The sequence below is a fragment of the Mustela nigripes genome, chromosome 1 (genome assembly GCF_022355385.1).
Source record: "Mustela nigripes isolate SB6536 chromosome 1, MUSNIG.SB6536, whole genome shotgun sequence".
Classification (NCBI taxonomy): domain Eukaryota; kingdom Metazoa; phylum Chordata; class Mammalia; order Carnivora; family Mustelidae; genus Mustela; species Mustela nigripes.
In genome coordinates this window covers 188,011,340-188,026,829 of record NC_081557.1, presented here as the reverse complement: position 1 = coordinate 188,026,829, position 15,490 = coordinate 188,011,340, and the positions used below count along the sequence as shown (strand labels likewise).

At 39.4% G+C, this 15,490-nt stretch overlaps 1 protein-coding gene across 4 annotated transcripts in view; it reads right to left on the bottom strand.

Annotated features, from left to right (window-relative positions):
• The window catches only part of INTU (inturned planar cell polarity protein), a 90,841-nt gene extending 80,252 nt beyond the window's left edge, over positions 1-10,589 (bottom strand). For 2 of the 4 annotated variants that reach the window (XM_059378175.1, XM_059378193.1), the window contains exon 1: positions 10,375-10,589. In XM_059378175.1, coding sequence (XP_059234158.1) covers positions 10,375-10,517 — 143 coding nt within the window. In that variant the 5' untranslated portion in view covers positions 10,518-10,589. Of the gene's footprint in view, positions 1-10,162; positions 10,319-10,374 lie in introns of those variants that run through there. The other 2 variants (XM_059378182.1, XM_059378203.1) reach the window with 2 other exon arrangements.
• Between the last annotated feature and the right edge of the window lie 4,901 nt (positions 10,590-15,490).

The window sequence follows — 15,490 nt, the reverse complement described above, 5'->3', positions numbered from 1 at the left end:
ACAGACCTGTACCCCTGGGGATAAAAATATATGTTTATAAAAAATAAAAAATTAAAAAAAAAAAGAAATTTTTATGTGTCAGATATCTCTGGATAGATCTACTTTAACAAGAAATTGGAAGAAGGATTTGAGTGAGGCAAGATTCAAGTCAAGAGTCTGGCTATGGGATGTTTAGCTACCAGGCAAAGATGGTATCTAAAGCAATGGCAGAAAACATGGAAAGTAAGAAAAACATTTAAGAAATGCTTGAAAATCACTGGAATTTGAGACTGATTACATGAGATGATGACACAAAAGGAATTACTGTCGACTAGATTCCTGGTTGGTGACTATACTTTCACGCATCCTTTTTTTTTTTTAATTTTTAAAGATTTTTATTTATTTATTTGATAGACAGAGATCACAAGCAGGCAGAGAGGCAGGCAGAGAGAGGAGGAAGCAGGCTCCCCGCTGAGCAGAGAGCCCGACGCGGGCCTCGATCCCAGGACCCTGAGAACATGACCTGAGCCGAAGGCAGCGGCTTAACCCACTGAGCCACCAAGGCGCCCTTCACGCATCCTTTTATGCAAACACAAGCACAGGCTCATTTTATATAAATGGAAACAGAATTATAATACATGTTGTCTTCCCCTCCTACTTTTCACTGACATAAATGTTAAATATTCATGTTCTTAAAATCCTAAAATCATATATAGGATTATGCTGTCATTGTTTTTGAAAAACTAGAACTATTACATATTCTATTATATATAATGTGGAATCATCTTTCAAAAGTGTACCTACATACGTATATATACACAAACCTTTGTCATTTATCACAATTTAGAAATCCCAATGGCTGCATTAATGGTTCCTATCAAGGATGTAGCACATTTGGTCATTCACCTCCTTAAAAATCTATCTTTGTGTTCCATATTTGTTTTACCCTTATGGACAATGATACAGTAACCATCCTTATATGTATGTATGTACATATATATTTTTTTTTATTTGACAGAGAGATCACAAGCAGGCGGTGGGGGGTGGGGAAGCAGGCTCCCTGCTGAGCAGAGAACCCAATGACCTGAGCCCAAGGCAGAGGCTTAACCCACTGAGCCACCCAGGTGCCTCGTACATATACATTTTTATCCAAAGACTACACCAATTCACATTTCCACTAGCAATGAATAAGATCCATTTTCATCACCTCTAAATTTAAAAGATGCTTCACTTTAAGAGGAAGAAGAAATTAAAAGGGAGATAAGAGGAACAGGAATAAAGACAGAGAAATGAATGTATAAGACTCATGAAAGAAGGAAACATATATAGTTAAAAAAATGAACTGAGAAGTCACAAAGACTTGGGTTCAAATTCTGTTCTATTGACATTTTTACTTTTCTAAGCTTTAGTTTTTCTCTTCTAGAAAATAGGTTATAGCTACTTCACATGGCTGTTATCAATAGTAAATTAAAAAATCTGCTAGACATGGTATAAGTGTCAAATGTCAGTTCCTTTCCTCTTGCCCAAAAGAGTTAAAAATGTAGAGTAACTTCTAACTTTATTGGATATAGCACTCATACTTCTGTATTCTTCCAACTCCTGGCAATAAACGAAGATGTCTTTAATGACCTCTATTTGCTAGGTTCCAGGCTAAGTACTACTGGCAAAAGAAGTGAAGCAGATGCAGCCTGTATTGCTCCCATAGTTCATTATTCCTGGAAGATTCCTAACTCCTACTCCAGATGATTAATTCCTCTTTAGATAGGCAATAAGAGCATAACTGATTAATGTGTTAGAAAGTTTGAGAAAGTTGTAAAGACTGTATTCTCAAACTAGTTCTACTAGAAGAGGGTGTATTAAACAACAATTAGGAAAAAAACAACCTTTCAGTGCAACTATTATTAATAACAAAATTAAATAAATATTGTATGTTGATACGTCCTACTCCAAGAGATGGAGCTTAACCCTTCGTCCCCTTTAATGTGAACTGGACTCAGTGATGTGCTCCCAAACAACAGAACATGGAAAGAGATAAATAGTAACTTCACAGTGAAGAAACCTTGCAGACTTTACCTTAACCAAGTGATCCAGGTTATGAAAAACAAGAAACAACTAAAAAACTGTCACAGACCACAGGAAACTAGGGAGACTTAATGACTAAATGCATTATGATACCCTGGATTAGATCCTAGAAAAGAAAAAGGACATAAGTAGATAATGGTAAAATTCAAATAAAGTGTAGAGTTATTTAAAAGTACTGTACTAATGTACTAATGTACTAATTTCTTAGTTCTGGCAAACATATCGTAGTTGTGTAAGATGTTAACATCAGGGGAAATTGGGTGAAGGACATACAGGAACATTCTGTACTATGTTTGCAATTCCTCTGTAAGATCTAAACTTATTCCACAAGAAAATGTTTGTTTTTAAAAAGGAAATCAACTCAAGCAGATTTAATTCACATTTTTATAAGTGTTCTTTAATCTCTTTTCTGAGATCCTATGGTACAAATTGCAAACTTGTCATTGTGTAAATGTCTTGCAATGAGATTATTTTGCTTATTCCACTTTCTCTGAACAGAAATAATTGTATATTCATTGTCTGCTTGCAAAGTTTGAGGACACTTTAAGTGGTTTTCAAGGCTCTGATGTAGTAAACATGAGCAGAGTCCTTCTTCCCAAAAGAAAGATTTGCTAATTTACAAATAACCAAGTTCACTTACATATAGGGTAATATAACTATATTAAAGAAAATGAACTTCAGATAATGCTAATAAATTTCTCAATTCATATTCAAGAATCCTATGTTGAAGGGTACCTGGGTGGTTCAGTCAGTTAAACATCTGCTTAGGCTCAGGTCATGATCCAGGGTCCTGGGATTGACCTGTATGGGAACCCGTGCTCAGTGGGGAGCCTGCTTCTCCCTCTCCCACTCCCCTGCTTGTGAGCGCTCTCTCTCTCTAATAAATGAATAAATCTTTTAAAAGATTTGTATTTATTTATTTGACAGAAGCACCACAAGAGAGGGAATAGAAGCAGGGGGAGAGGGAGAAGCAGGCTTCCCGCTGAGCAGGGAGCCTGATGCAGGGCTTGATCCCAGGATCCTTAATGACTGAGCCACCCAGGAGCCCCTAATAAAATCCTAAAAAAAAAGAATTCTACACTGATACTATTTTTTTTCTTCTAAATTATTGAATCCCTTAGGTCATTATTTACATTGTCAACATTTTTTATCAACTGAAATGGTATTAGGATTTTCTTGGCTACCACAAGAAAAGTTATGAATAGCCAGAGCTATTGGTTCATTTCCTTAAGGAAAACAGGCTTTTGCTACTACTTTGTTTTCCTTGTTAGTGGGCAAAAGTACCAAAGTGGCCAAAACACATAGTTACATGGTCCTAATATGTACAGCAGGACAATTCTAGGGACAGAGAAAACCCACACACAATAAAAACATAACAACTAAATATCAAGTCTATCTGATGTTTGTTCAGCGCTGATCTAACGTTTTTCTATGCTCTACCAGCAATATCTAATTTTTATCCTTGAAGTCTTTCGATTGTTTTCTAGAAGAAAGCCATAGTTTTAATAGTTAAAATCTGTGCTAGATGTTATGGCAGCTTGAGGGGTGGGGAACCTGGGATGGGCTGGTGGTCTTTCTAGCCCAGCCAGAGTTACCACTGGAACAAATGTGAAGCATGTTAGAGAAAAGGAACGGATCAGCCAGTAAACTACTGTGTACTCTCAGCATGAAATAAATTTTTACATCAGGAACACATCTCCATTGGAACTAAGCTAATAATGACCCCATTCCCAGGACCACATTCCCTACATCCATACCCTTCAGTTAAATGGAGCATGCTTACAAATCACTGAGTTGAGCGTAAGATCTGACCCTGGAAAAACTGAAATCACAGACCAGCAAAACATTTTGTGATAGGGCATTTTTGTGCTTTTAAAGATGTAAAATGGACAGAGGGTTCATCACCTAGCTAAAATGCAAGGCCCGAAAGTGAAGAACCAAAACTGCTACAGGAGAGCCAAGTTTAGGGAAATTAAGTGTAAGAAGTATCAAAAAAGTCTATAGGAGAAGGTAGCACATAAGTGGGACATTGAATGATTTTGATAAGATAGCAAGAAAGGATGTTTCAGAGAGAACAAAGGACATACAAGTGTAGGTGTGAAAGTACACAAGAGGTATGAGCATGAGTGTATATTTCCAAGTAGTAATGTTAAGAACTGAATGTGTATCCCCAAAATGCATATGTTGAAACCCTATCACTCAATGTGATGCTATTAGGAGGTGGGACCTTTGGGAAGCAATTAGGATTAGATGAGGCCATGAGGATGGAGCCCTGGTGAATGGGATTAGCATCCTCATAAGGGTCATGAAAAAGCTTGCTTGTTCTCTCTGCTTTCTGCCATGTGAGGATACAAAGAGAAGTCAGCAATCCATAACTTGGGGGAAGGGTGTCAACAGAACCTGACCATGCTGGTACAGTGATCTTGAACAACCAGCCTTCAGAATTGTGAGAAAAAAATCTCTGTTGTTTATAAGCTACTCAGTCTATGCTATTTTCTTAAATTTAATTTAATTTATTTTTTTGAGAGAGAGAGTGTGTGTATGTGAGCGGGATCAGGGGTGGGGGTGGAGAGGGAGAGAGAGAATCTTTTTTTTCTTTTTTTTTTTCTTAAGATTTTATTTATTTATTTGACAGACAAAGATCACATGTAGGTAGAGAGGCAGGCAAAGAGAGAGGGAAGCAGGCTCCTTGCCAAGCAGAGAGCCCAATGCGGGGCTTGATCCCAGGACTCTGGGACCATGACCTGAGCCAAAGGCAGAGGCTTTAACCCACTGAGCCACCCAGGTGCCCCGAGAGAGAGAATCTTAACCATGCTCCTTGCCTAGTGCAGAGCCTGATGTGGGGCTTGATCCTATGACCCTGAGATCATGACCTGAGCAGAAATCAAGTGTCAGATGCTTAATTGACTTAGCCACCCAGGCACCCTATATTATTTTTTAAATAACAGTCTGAGGTAAGACAAGTGGGAACAAAAAAGGCTTTAAAGAAGGAAGATCATCAAAGATGAGATCAGAGAGGCTAAGGACAGATCTGAAACCCCTAATAATCTGGAATTTATTTTGGCGGCCACTGAGCTTTTGAGTACTATAGAAAAATTATTTACTACCTTTTTTTCTTTTTTTGGAACAATTTTAGGTTCAAAGAAAAGTTGAGCTGAAGGTACAGAGATTTCCAACATACTCCTTCCTCTCACATGCATAACCTCTTCCATTATCTATATCTCCCACCTGAATGATACATTTGTTACAATGGACAAACCTATAGTCATATATTATAACCACACCAAATCCATAGTTTACATTACAGTTCACTCTTGGTGGTGTACATTTTATAGGCTTAGGTAAATGCATAATGACATGCATCATCCACCATTATAGTATTACACAGAGTAGTTTCACTGCCCTAACACAATTATCTTATTACTTCAAATTTTAAAATAAAAGTCAGAATAAATGAAGGCCCGTAAAGCTTCTCATTCAATAACAGGAAGATAGTTTTCATGTAAAGAAAACCACATCTTTGGTGAGAAGTATATAAGGGCTTTCTTTCTTCTTTTGTGCATATTTCAAATTTTTCGGAGAAAATAATTTTGAATTAAGAAAAAAGAAAAGCGTGTCTTTATTTGGCCATCTAACAAAGATTTCATAGAAATGCTTGCACATTCAGCCTACAGTTTTCTCTTTAACCACTCTGCCCCTTAAAATATGAAGTGTTCTCCCTCCTGAATATATGGAAGAAGTTGTGAAACCTCTGACAAAGATGAGAAAACTTGTTATAAGAGTCATCTCATAAAATGATAATTTATAACCAAGAATTCTTCTGATTCTGAACCCCTCAAGACCAGGGAAAATTTGAAGAAATTAAAATGTTAACACTTTTAGGCAAGCAAAATACACTTGTAAAGGGCATCCGCATTCCTCTTAGAGAATTCTCTATTTGATAGAATCCTATCAAATCACTACATTGTACACCTTAAATACATACAATTTTTTTTTAAGATTTTATTTATTTATCAGAGAGAGAGAGGGAGAGCGAGCGAGCACAGGCAGACAGAATGGCAGGCAGAGGCAGAGGGAGAAGCAGGCTCCCTGCCGAGCAAGGAGCCTGATGTGGGACTCGATCCCAGGACGCTGGGATCATGACCTGAGCCGAAGGCAGCTGCTTAACCAACTGAGCCACCCAGACGTCCCTAAATACATACAATTTTTAGTTGACAATTATACTCCATAAAGCTGGGGGAAATATGAGGAAATAAAACTCAGCTTGGATTAACCTTCTTTCAAATCAAAAATGTCACCTCTACCATCAACTCCTCTTTGCCTCTTGTCAATTCCTTACCATCAACAGTTCACAAACTTCCCTTTCCTAGGATTTAACAAACCTTCTCACAGTCAACAAAATTCAAAGTTAAGTAAATATTCTCATTCCCATTTTAACACGTGAAAACTGATCCTTATAGAAGTCATGTGACCCATGTAAGGCCATATGGTTAGTGGCAGAGAACACAGGTTTTCTGACCCTTACCCTTAATCGAATATTCATTACCTTGCACAGGATGACTACATTCAGGCAACAAGAAATTCCACTGTAATTGAAGTGGCTAAATTCTTTGCAATACAACCATCAGTGACCAAGCCTGACATATTAGCTGTTCCTTAAATCTCAGCCTTCTCTTCAGGATCACGGGGATGACCTAGTTAAGCATATGCATATTTGCTTCATTTTATTTAGCTTCAAGTATGTGTTTAATTCTATTTTTTTTTTAAAGATTTTATTTATTTATTTGACAGAGAGAGATCACAGTAGACAGAGAGGCAGGCAGAGAGAGAGAGAGAGAGAGGGAAGCAGGCTCCCTGCTGAGCAGAGAGCCCGATTCGGACTCAATCCCAGGACTCTGAGATCATGACCTGAGCCGAAGGCAGCAGCTTAACCCACTGAGCCACCCAGGTGCCCCTAATTCTATTTTTGATCCAAACTGCCACAATATATTTTTTGTAGTCAGTTCTCTAAGAGAAAAATGATTCAGAACTGTGTTCTAGAAAGCAAATTCTGGCAGCTGTATAGAAAAAAGGCTGGAGATGAAAGAAGAGGCATCCAGATCAGTTAGAAGGCTACTCCACTCTTACCTGGGAGAGGCCAGCGCTTTAAGTCAGGCAGTGCCTCTGGGGTGGGGTGGGGGGAGGATGGGTGGATATCAAAAAAGGAAGTCAACAAGACTGCAGACTTACTAGATCTGAAGACATGAGCAAGGAGAGAGTGATATCAGTAGGTAAGACGGGCAACACCAGGGGAGAAACAGGGAAGATAATGAATTATCTTCAAACATCCTGAGTTGGAAGCAGAAAGGGTAGCAAAGAATTGCCATTCTCATAAAAAACTTAGACATACACTGTTTGAATTTCTAATATATGTAATTTGATAAAAGAGAAATTAAATTAAAAGGAAAAAGAAGTCAGGGATCAGAGCAGAAGAAAAAGGGAATTATCCTAAATGGGATGTTAATACGGTATATGGCATCACGACTTCAAAATATTTTGATTCTTCAAGTAAAACATCCTTATGTTAAAACCCAAGAAAAGAATAACCTGTGGTATTGTCATATAGTGGAATCCTATTCAGAAGTTAAAAAAGAATGAACTACATATGGGCAACAACATGGACAATGCCTATCTCTTAGCTTTGATGAGAAAAATTATGTTCACATGTTCACATGTCCCTGTGTATTTGATTAAGAAGTGATCTGGTCTGGGGCACCTGGGTGGCTCAGTGGGTTAAGCCTCTGCCTTTGGCTGGGGTCATGGTCCCAGGTCCTGGGATCGGCCCCGAGTTGGGCTCTCTGCTCGGCAGGGAGCCTGCTTCCCCCTCTCCCTCTGCCTATTTGTGATCGCTCTCTCTCTCTCTCATTTATTAATAAATAAATAAAATCTTTAAAAAAAAAAAAAAAAGAAGTGATCTGGTTCAGAGGTGCCTGCCTGGGTGGCTCAGCTGGTTAAGTGTCCCACGGCTGGTTTTGACTCAGGTCATGATCTCAGGGTCGTGAGATTCCATGTCAAGTTTCACTCGGAGGGCAGAGTGTGCTTGAAATTTTCCCTCTCCCTCTGCCCCTCCCTAACCCCACTCACATGCCCCCTTTAAATAAATAAATAAAATCTTTAAAAAAAAAAAAAAAGTAATGTCCAAACTGGGAAGACTACTTCTACAGTGGTGACTCTGTAGGTTAGAAAAGTAAGTAAGAACAGACCAGAAACCTACCTGGTCAGATCAGCAAATCAATTCTCATGTCCTACACATGAAGAAGCGATAAACATTAAATCTGAATCTTGACAGGACTTGAAAATATAGATCACCTGAACATTTTGCAACAGAGGTTTACTGTACTTTTTAAAGTTTTTTTTTTTGGACAGAGATCACAAGTAGGCAGAGAGGTAGGAAGAGAGAGAGAGAGAAGGGGAAGCAGGCTCCCTGCTGAGCAGAGAGCCTGATGTGGGGCTCGATCCCAAGACCCTGGAATCATGACCTGAGCCGAAGGCAGAGGCTTTAAACTACTGAGCCACTCGGGCGCCCTGATTTACTGTACTTTTATTATTAGGAGGATAAAGACACTGGAACATCTGGAGTAATGAGTGAATAACTAATGAGGAAAACTTAATGCCCTTTAAAAAATATATACATATATATATACACACAATATATATATACAAATGTTTATGTATTTATATATAAAATCCATATTTACATGTATTTTGAATCACAGAATGTTTTGAGTTAACAAGTTTTCCTAACACAGGGTCATCAGATTGCTCATTTCCTAGGAAACAGGGCTAGTTCATTTGCCTTCGTTCCATTTGCAATCAGGCCTCCTAAATTTCTATGCTGAAACACTCAGTTGTGTGACTATGGATGAATTACAGATTCTCTCTAAGCTAAAAGTGTGTTTCTAAGATGCAGAGAAACCAGGAGCTCTAGTCTCACAAGATCCATGACTTCCACAGCAAGACCAAATCAGGTTTCCTGTAACCCATCCTTCATCCAGTGCCTCACTTGATAACCATCATTTTTTAACTACTTTTTAAATGACCCCAGAAGATTACACAAAATACTTGACAGTCTCCTCAAGAATGTAATCTGTCTTTATTGAGCCTCTAGAGTATATTAAGCAGTCATTAGTTTTCCCTTACCCTTATCTTTAAAAAAGATAATGGTAAATCCTTTTTACATACCCAAAGGTGGAAATAATTGCCAAGTAATTTTTATTCCTAAATACACATTAAATACTTGCAATCATTATTCCTAAATAATACACTTAAAATGTCATCCTAAAACTGACTATGCATGGGAGTCTGTTATGGGATTGGTCCAGGGTTTGGCACCTACACCTTCTCACTGTTATCCATAGCTTTCAAACTAGGACTAATTTACTTTTCAAAAAAGGTCTTAATTCATAGTAGTAAGAAATAGATTCCTGCAAAATTGAAATAGCATTGGGTCCTATGGATCAAAATAACCTTTTCGATATTATTATGGATTAAAAAGTGGAAAATAACACTTAGATATTCTATATTTTAAAAATCACATTATTGGGATGCCTGGGTGGCTCAGCAGGTTAAGCATCTGCCCTCAACTCTTGGTCATGAACCCAGTGGTCCTGGAATCCAGTCCCACATCAGGCTCCTTCCTCAAGGGAAGTCTGCTTCTCCCTCTGCCTCCTCTGTCTACCGCTCCCCCTGCTTGTGCTCTCTCTGACAAATAGATAAATAACAATCTTTTTTTTTTAAAAAAAATTACGTATCATACTAAGTAGAAAACAAGAAAACCGTGAAAATGTATAGGGAAATAGAGCAGAAATACCCCCCAAATGCTGAGAAGTTGTTCTTGAAGGTGAAGAGGAAGGGTGAATTTTTTTTTCTATACCTACCCATTTTTAAAACAAGAAAAAACGTGTTATTTATCTATTTGTTATTTATCTATCCTTCCACTAAAATCACAAAGACAGTAACAGCAGAGAAGGCACGGCGACAAGCTCAAAGAATGTTGGGAACATCCTCACAGGTATACCCTTACATACTACAGAACCCGCCACAAAGAGGAAAACCTCCTCACCTGACCATCATAAAAAGCCCACACGAGCGAAGAATGGCACGTCATTGCGGCTCACAATACCGCAGAAGTGGAACGTGGCTCAAGTAAATCCCACTGATTATAGAACTCTCCTCAATCCCAACCACGCCAACATTCTGGCAGTCCCCCCAGCCCACGTGTACACTCTCTGGATTGAAAGGATGGATTTAACTGCCCCTCTTCAAGACTCTTACTCATAATCGCTACTCTCTGAGGAGTATGAACCCGAGTAGCTGACCCGATCTTCATAATCGCAATCCTCATCTTCTTGTGAAGACGGGTCTCCAGGGAGCTCATCGGGGCTATGAGGCGAGGCACACGAAACCGGAAACGCCATAATCAGGAAAGCAATAGCGGCAAGTCGCGTAATTCAAATGTCGAAAGTACAGCTCGCTGTATCCGCCATGTTGTCTCCACTGGGAAAGAGGAGACGCCACGTGACCGCCAACGCTTGGCTGCAATTGGTGGCGGTTTGGGTTGCCAGGGAGACGAGGAAGCTTTACCCGAGAGCGCGAGAACTACTGAAAGAAGCCAATGAGGTGAAATGTCCAGGAGGGCGTCTCAGTTGGAGGAATTAAGTAGTAAAAATTTCACCGCTTAGACTCTCCTAAATGCACTCTTTTGGAGCCGCAGAATTTGTTAACAGAGAAGACCCACTGTCTTTCCCTTTTCTTCCAGTTTGCACTTTGCCCTGTGTTTCTACGCGGAACGGCTGCCCAAAGCCTTAGAGGCACATAGCCTGGGGTTTCCTTGAGGTGAAGGAAACTCCTCTTTACCCTTCCTCAGGGCCTCTGCCTCCTGGACTAGGAAGGAAAGCTTTTAAACAACGCCCTCAAAGAGGTGCTAATGTAAATACGCTCCATTGTCTCCTCGGTTTTCATTTTGTTTCCCAATTGCAAACGTATTTTTAGTTTTCCCGGCAGATGCCATGAAGTGCTTCAAATGGGTGGCAGTGTTGTGAAATCAACTGCATGTTCATTCTGTAACGCAAACTTACAATTTCTTCTCATCACTGAGTTGGAAGTGTAAATTGACAAATTTTATCGGTAATTTACGAATACCTCCAAGTATTTTCTCTAAGTACAAAATAATAGCATTTATTGAGAATCAGTAATATTCTCAAGTTACTTGTTCTATTCGTCTACTATGCTAAGTATTATTATGAAGTAAATATCTTATACTAAAGAAACTGAAGCTTGGGTTATTCATCTTAATCGTCAACTGGCTAGAAGGCAACAAAGTCAAACAAAAATTGAACCTAAGTCATTAACTACTAGATTATATTTCCCCCTCAGGACTCAGTAATTCAACTATTGCAGATCTATTCTAAGAAAATAAAGGATGCAAAAAATTTATAAAATTTGTGGAAGTGTAAAGTTGAAAGCAATCTAAGTGTTCAACAGCAGGCGAAAACTAAATAATATGTATGGAATATGAATATGAGAATAGTAAACGTTTTCAAGGAGTAATGCATGGGGAAATAGTCATGTTATAGTGTTAGGGTACGGAATCGACCACCCTTCAATTAGACAGAGAACACTCTTGATAATGCAAGTCACACAGGGAGGTTTATTTCCAGCTAGCTGGGGTCCAAGTATCTGCCCCATGCAGCGGGTTTCAACAAGGACCCAGAGCACTCACAGCCAGGGGTTTATATAGCATTTTCAAGGCTATTTTTCATACATATCTTGCGCCCCACTTTGAGAGTTTTAACTTTGTTTAACTTTTTGCCACCCCGGTGTCACCCTGGCGGTTAAGTGAGATTTAGGTTTAGAAGAAATTTAACTTTATTTACATTTCCCTCCACCTCAGCCTCCTTCAGTTTTATGGTGGGGAGGGTGACATCAGGCCTCAAGGAACTGAACCATTTGTCCCTGGAAATTGGGCTCTTGAGAAGACAGCTTCTTTGTTGTAAATCACTAGGACATTCGTAAACCAAGGGAGACTCCTGTCTTGCAGGATTGTGATCTCTGCAAGTTAACTATTTGTTTTTTATTAACATCTGGTCCCTGTGGCGCCCTGGTGGTATATGATTAAGTTGTGTTTTAGGTTTGAGCTAGTTTCTCTTATCTCAAGTCACCTACGCAGTGGTTGGCCGGTTAGGGACGCTCAGTAAAATGGCTTCCCGGCTTTCAGGATGGCCGTTCTTATGCTAACCCACTCTTACAATAGCAAGTAAAAAAAGGATAAAATATTTCATGATCTCAATGGATGGGTGCTCGAGATTCAAGTTAAACTACATGGACAGATAGATGGTAGATACTGAAAGACAAATAGGCAATTTATAATACACAGTGGTAAGTATCATGATAATTGCAGAGTTCCAAGGAATACCCAAGGGAAGATAGACTGGGGTGTGGAGGGCCACAGAGGAAGTCTAAACTTCTGTTATTATGGAGTGTTACAATCCAAAAAGAAAAGAGTAGTGGGAAATGAGTGCTTCCCATGGCACAAAGTGGTTATATGCATGGAGAATTAAAAAAAAAACCTGAGTGGTGGGGGCCAGTGGTTGGATCAGTCTGCTAAATCTCTGCCTTTGGCTCAGGTCATAATCCCTGGGTCCTCGGATCCAGCCCCCAGTCAGGCTTCCTGCTCAGCGAGGAGCCTGCTTCTCTCTCTCCCTCTGACCCTCCCCCTTCACTCTTGCTCCCTCTCTTGAATAAATAAATAAACTCTTAAAAAGGAAAAGAACAGAAAAGAACCTAAGCAGTAGCAGGCTAAAAGTATTTAAACTTTCAAGATGCGGTTTAGTTTCATTTGTTACATTAAACTATGTACATTTCAATATCCTAAAAGTTTTTTTGTTGTATAATTTCTTTTTTGTTTTAAGATTTTATTTATTTATTTGGCACAGAGAGAGATCACAAGTAGGCAGAGCAGCAGGCAGAGAGAGAGAGGGAAGCAGGCTCCCCGCCGAGCAGAGAGCTCTATGCAGGGCTCCATCCCAGGACCCTGAGACCATGACCAGAGCCAAAGGCAGAAGCTTAACCCTCTGAGCCACCCAGGAGCCCCTGTTGTATGATTTCTAAATGCGTTTTTTCAGAGTTGTATACCAGCTATTGAATATTGTTTTACAGTTTGCTTTGAATTAATTTATAGAACTTTTTATCTTTGTAAGAGCTATAGAGCACAGAGCTTATACTTATTTATTTAAAATTATAATTTTAAAAAAGTTTAGGTCATTCCTGGAAATCCACAACAGTTTTTCCTCAAAAGAGGTCTCTACATCACTCAGATTGGGAAACAGGGGACCAGTTCATAAAGGGATAATGGGACAGAGGAGGTTCTTGAGGTAGCAGGAGAAAATGGCATCTGAGGTACAGATGGAGGGATATGACCTTGCTGACATGTCTTTCTTAAAACTGGTTCCTAGGGACTCCTGGGTAGCTCAGTTGGTTAAGCAGCTACCTTCAACTCAGGTCATGATCCCAGGATCCTGGGATCGACTCCTGCATCGGTAAGGAGCAGGGGTGGAATACACACACACACACACATATACACAAACTGGTTCCTTAAGGAGGGTGCAGGTATGGATGCTGACTTGTCAGGGTTAGTCAGGGAGCTGAAATATCCTTTACGTGATGGTGTTTATATTCTCAGATAAGTAGAAGGCAACCTTGCTGGCTGAAAATGATGAAGGATGTAATGGTATTAGAAGTTTGAAGAGATAGGATCCAGGAAGGAAGGGAAACAAGTATTTCCATCAGCAATGAGGTCCAAAAAAATGTATTACTTTTAAAATCAGAGAAACAGGGGCGCCTGGGTGGCTCAGTGGGTTAAGCCTCTGTTTTTGACTCCGGTCATGGTCTCAGGGTACTGGGATCAAGCCCTGCATAGGGCTCTCTGCTCAGCAGGGAGTCTGCTTCCCTTCCTCTCTCTCTCTCTCTGCCTGCCTCTCTGCCTACTTATGATCTCTGTCTGTCAAATAAATAAATAAAATCTTTAAAAAAATAAATAAATAAAATCAGAGAAACATTATGAGAAAAAAGCTGGAACCACTATAAGAGCTATGTTGGTCAACACATACATATTATTCTCACCACAATCTCAAATGTTAAAAATTACTTAAGATTTCATTCCAAAATAAAAAATGTTTGGGATGCCTGGCTGGCTCAGTTGGAAGAGCATGTAACTTTTTATCTCAGTTCTGGTTCAAACCCCACATTAGGTGTAGAGATTACTTAAGTAAATAAACTTTAAAAAAATGCTTTAGCGGGGTGCCTGGGTGTCTCAGTGGGTTAAGCCACTGCCTTCGGCTTGGGTCATGATCTCGGGGTCCTGGGATCAAGTCCCGCATGGGGCTCTCTGCTCAGCAGGGGGCCTGCTTCCCTTCCTCTCTCTCTGCCTGCCTCTCTGCCTGCTTGTGATCTCTCTCTGTCAAATAAATAAATAAAATCTTTAAAAAAAAATGCTTTAGGCACCTCTTTAACAAGTTACACTTTTCTTATTTTATTTTTTTATTTTTTTTTTTTTTTTTAAGATTTTATTTATTTATTTGACAGAGAAATTACAAGTAGATGGAGAGGCAGACAGAGAGAGAGAGAGGGAAGCAGGCTCCCTGCGGAGCAGAGAGCCCGATGCGGGACTCGATCCCAGGACCCTGAGATCATGACCTGAGCCGAAGGCAGCGGCTTAACCCACTGAGCCACCCAGGCGCCCACACTTTTCTTATTTTAGAAGCATCTTATTGGAAGTAAAAAAGAAAAGTACATTTTAAAAATTTTAACAAAACAAACACATTTTCTTCATATAAATAACACTGGAAATTAAGAAACAGATGAACACAAGGGAAGGGAAGGAAAGATAAAATAAGAGAAAAATAGAGAGGGAGGTAAACCATAAGAGACTCTTAACTCTTGGAAACAAACTGAAGGCTGCTGGAGGGGAGGTGGGTGGAGAGATGGGGTAATTGGCTGATGGGGCTTGAGGAGGGCACTTGATGTCATGAGTACTGGGTGTTCTATGAAACTGTTGAATCACTGAATTCTGCCTCTGAAACTAACAATACACTATGTGTTAACTAAATTGCATTAAAGAAAAATTTTAAAAAGAATACTTTTTTCTCTATAAACATTTAATAATTTCATACCCTGTTCATAAACCTTCAATGCCACTCCATTAGAGAATAAAGTCCAAACTGTGTCGTCTCTTAACTACAAAAAAAAAAAATTCCAATTCTACAAACAATTGAGCACCAATTAGGAATTAGATGCCTTATTTCCTGCATTAATCAAGTTAATCAAATGTGCCCAACTTGTCAGATCAAAAGATCCCCTGGGGTTCTTGTTAAACAGAGATTTTAAGGCCTGC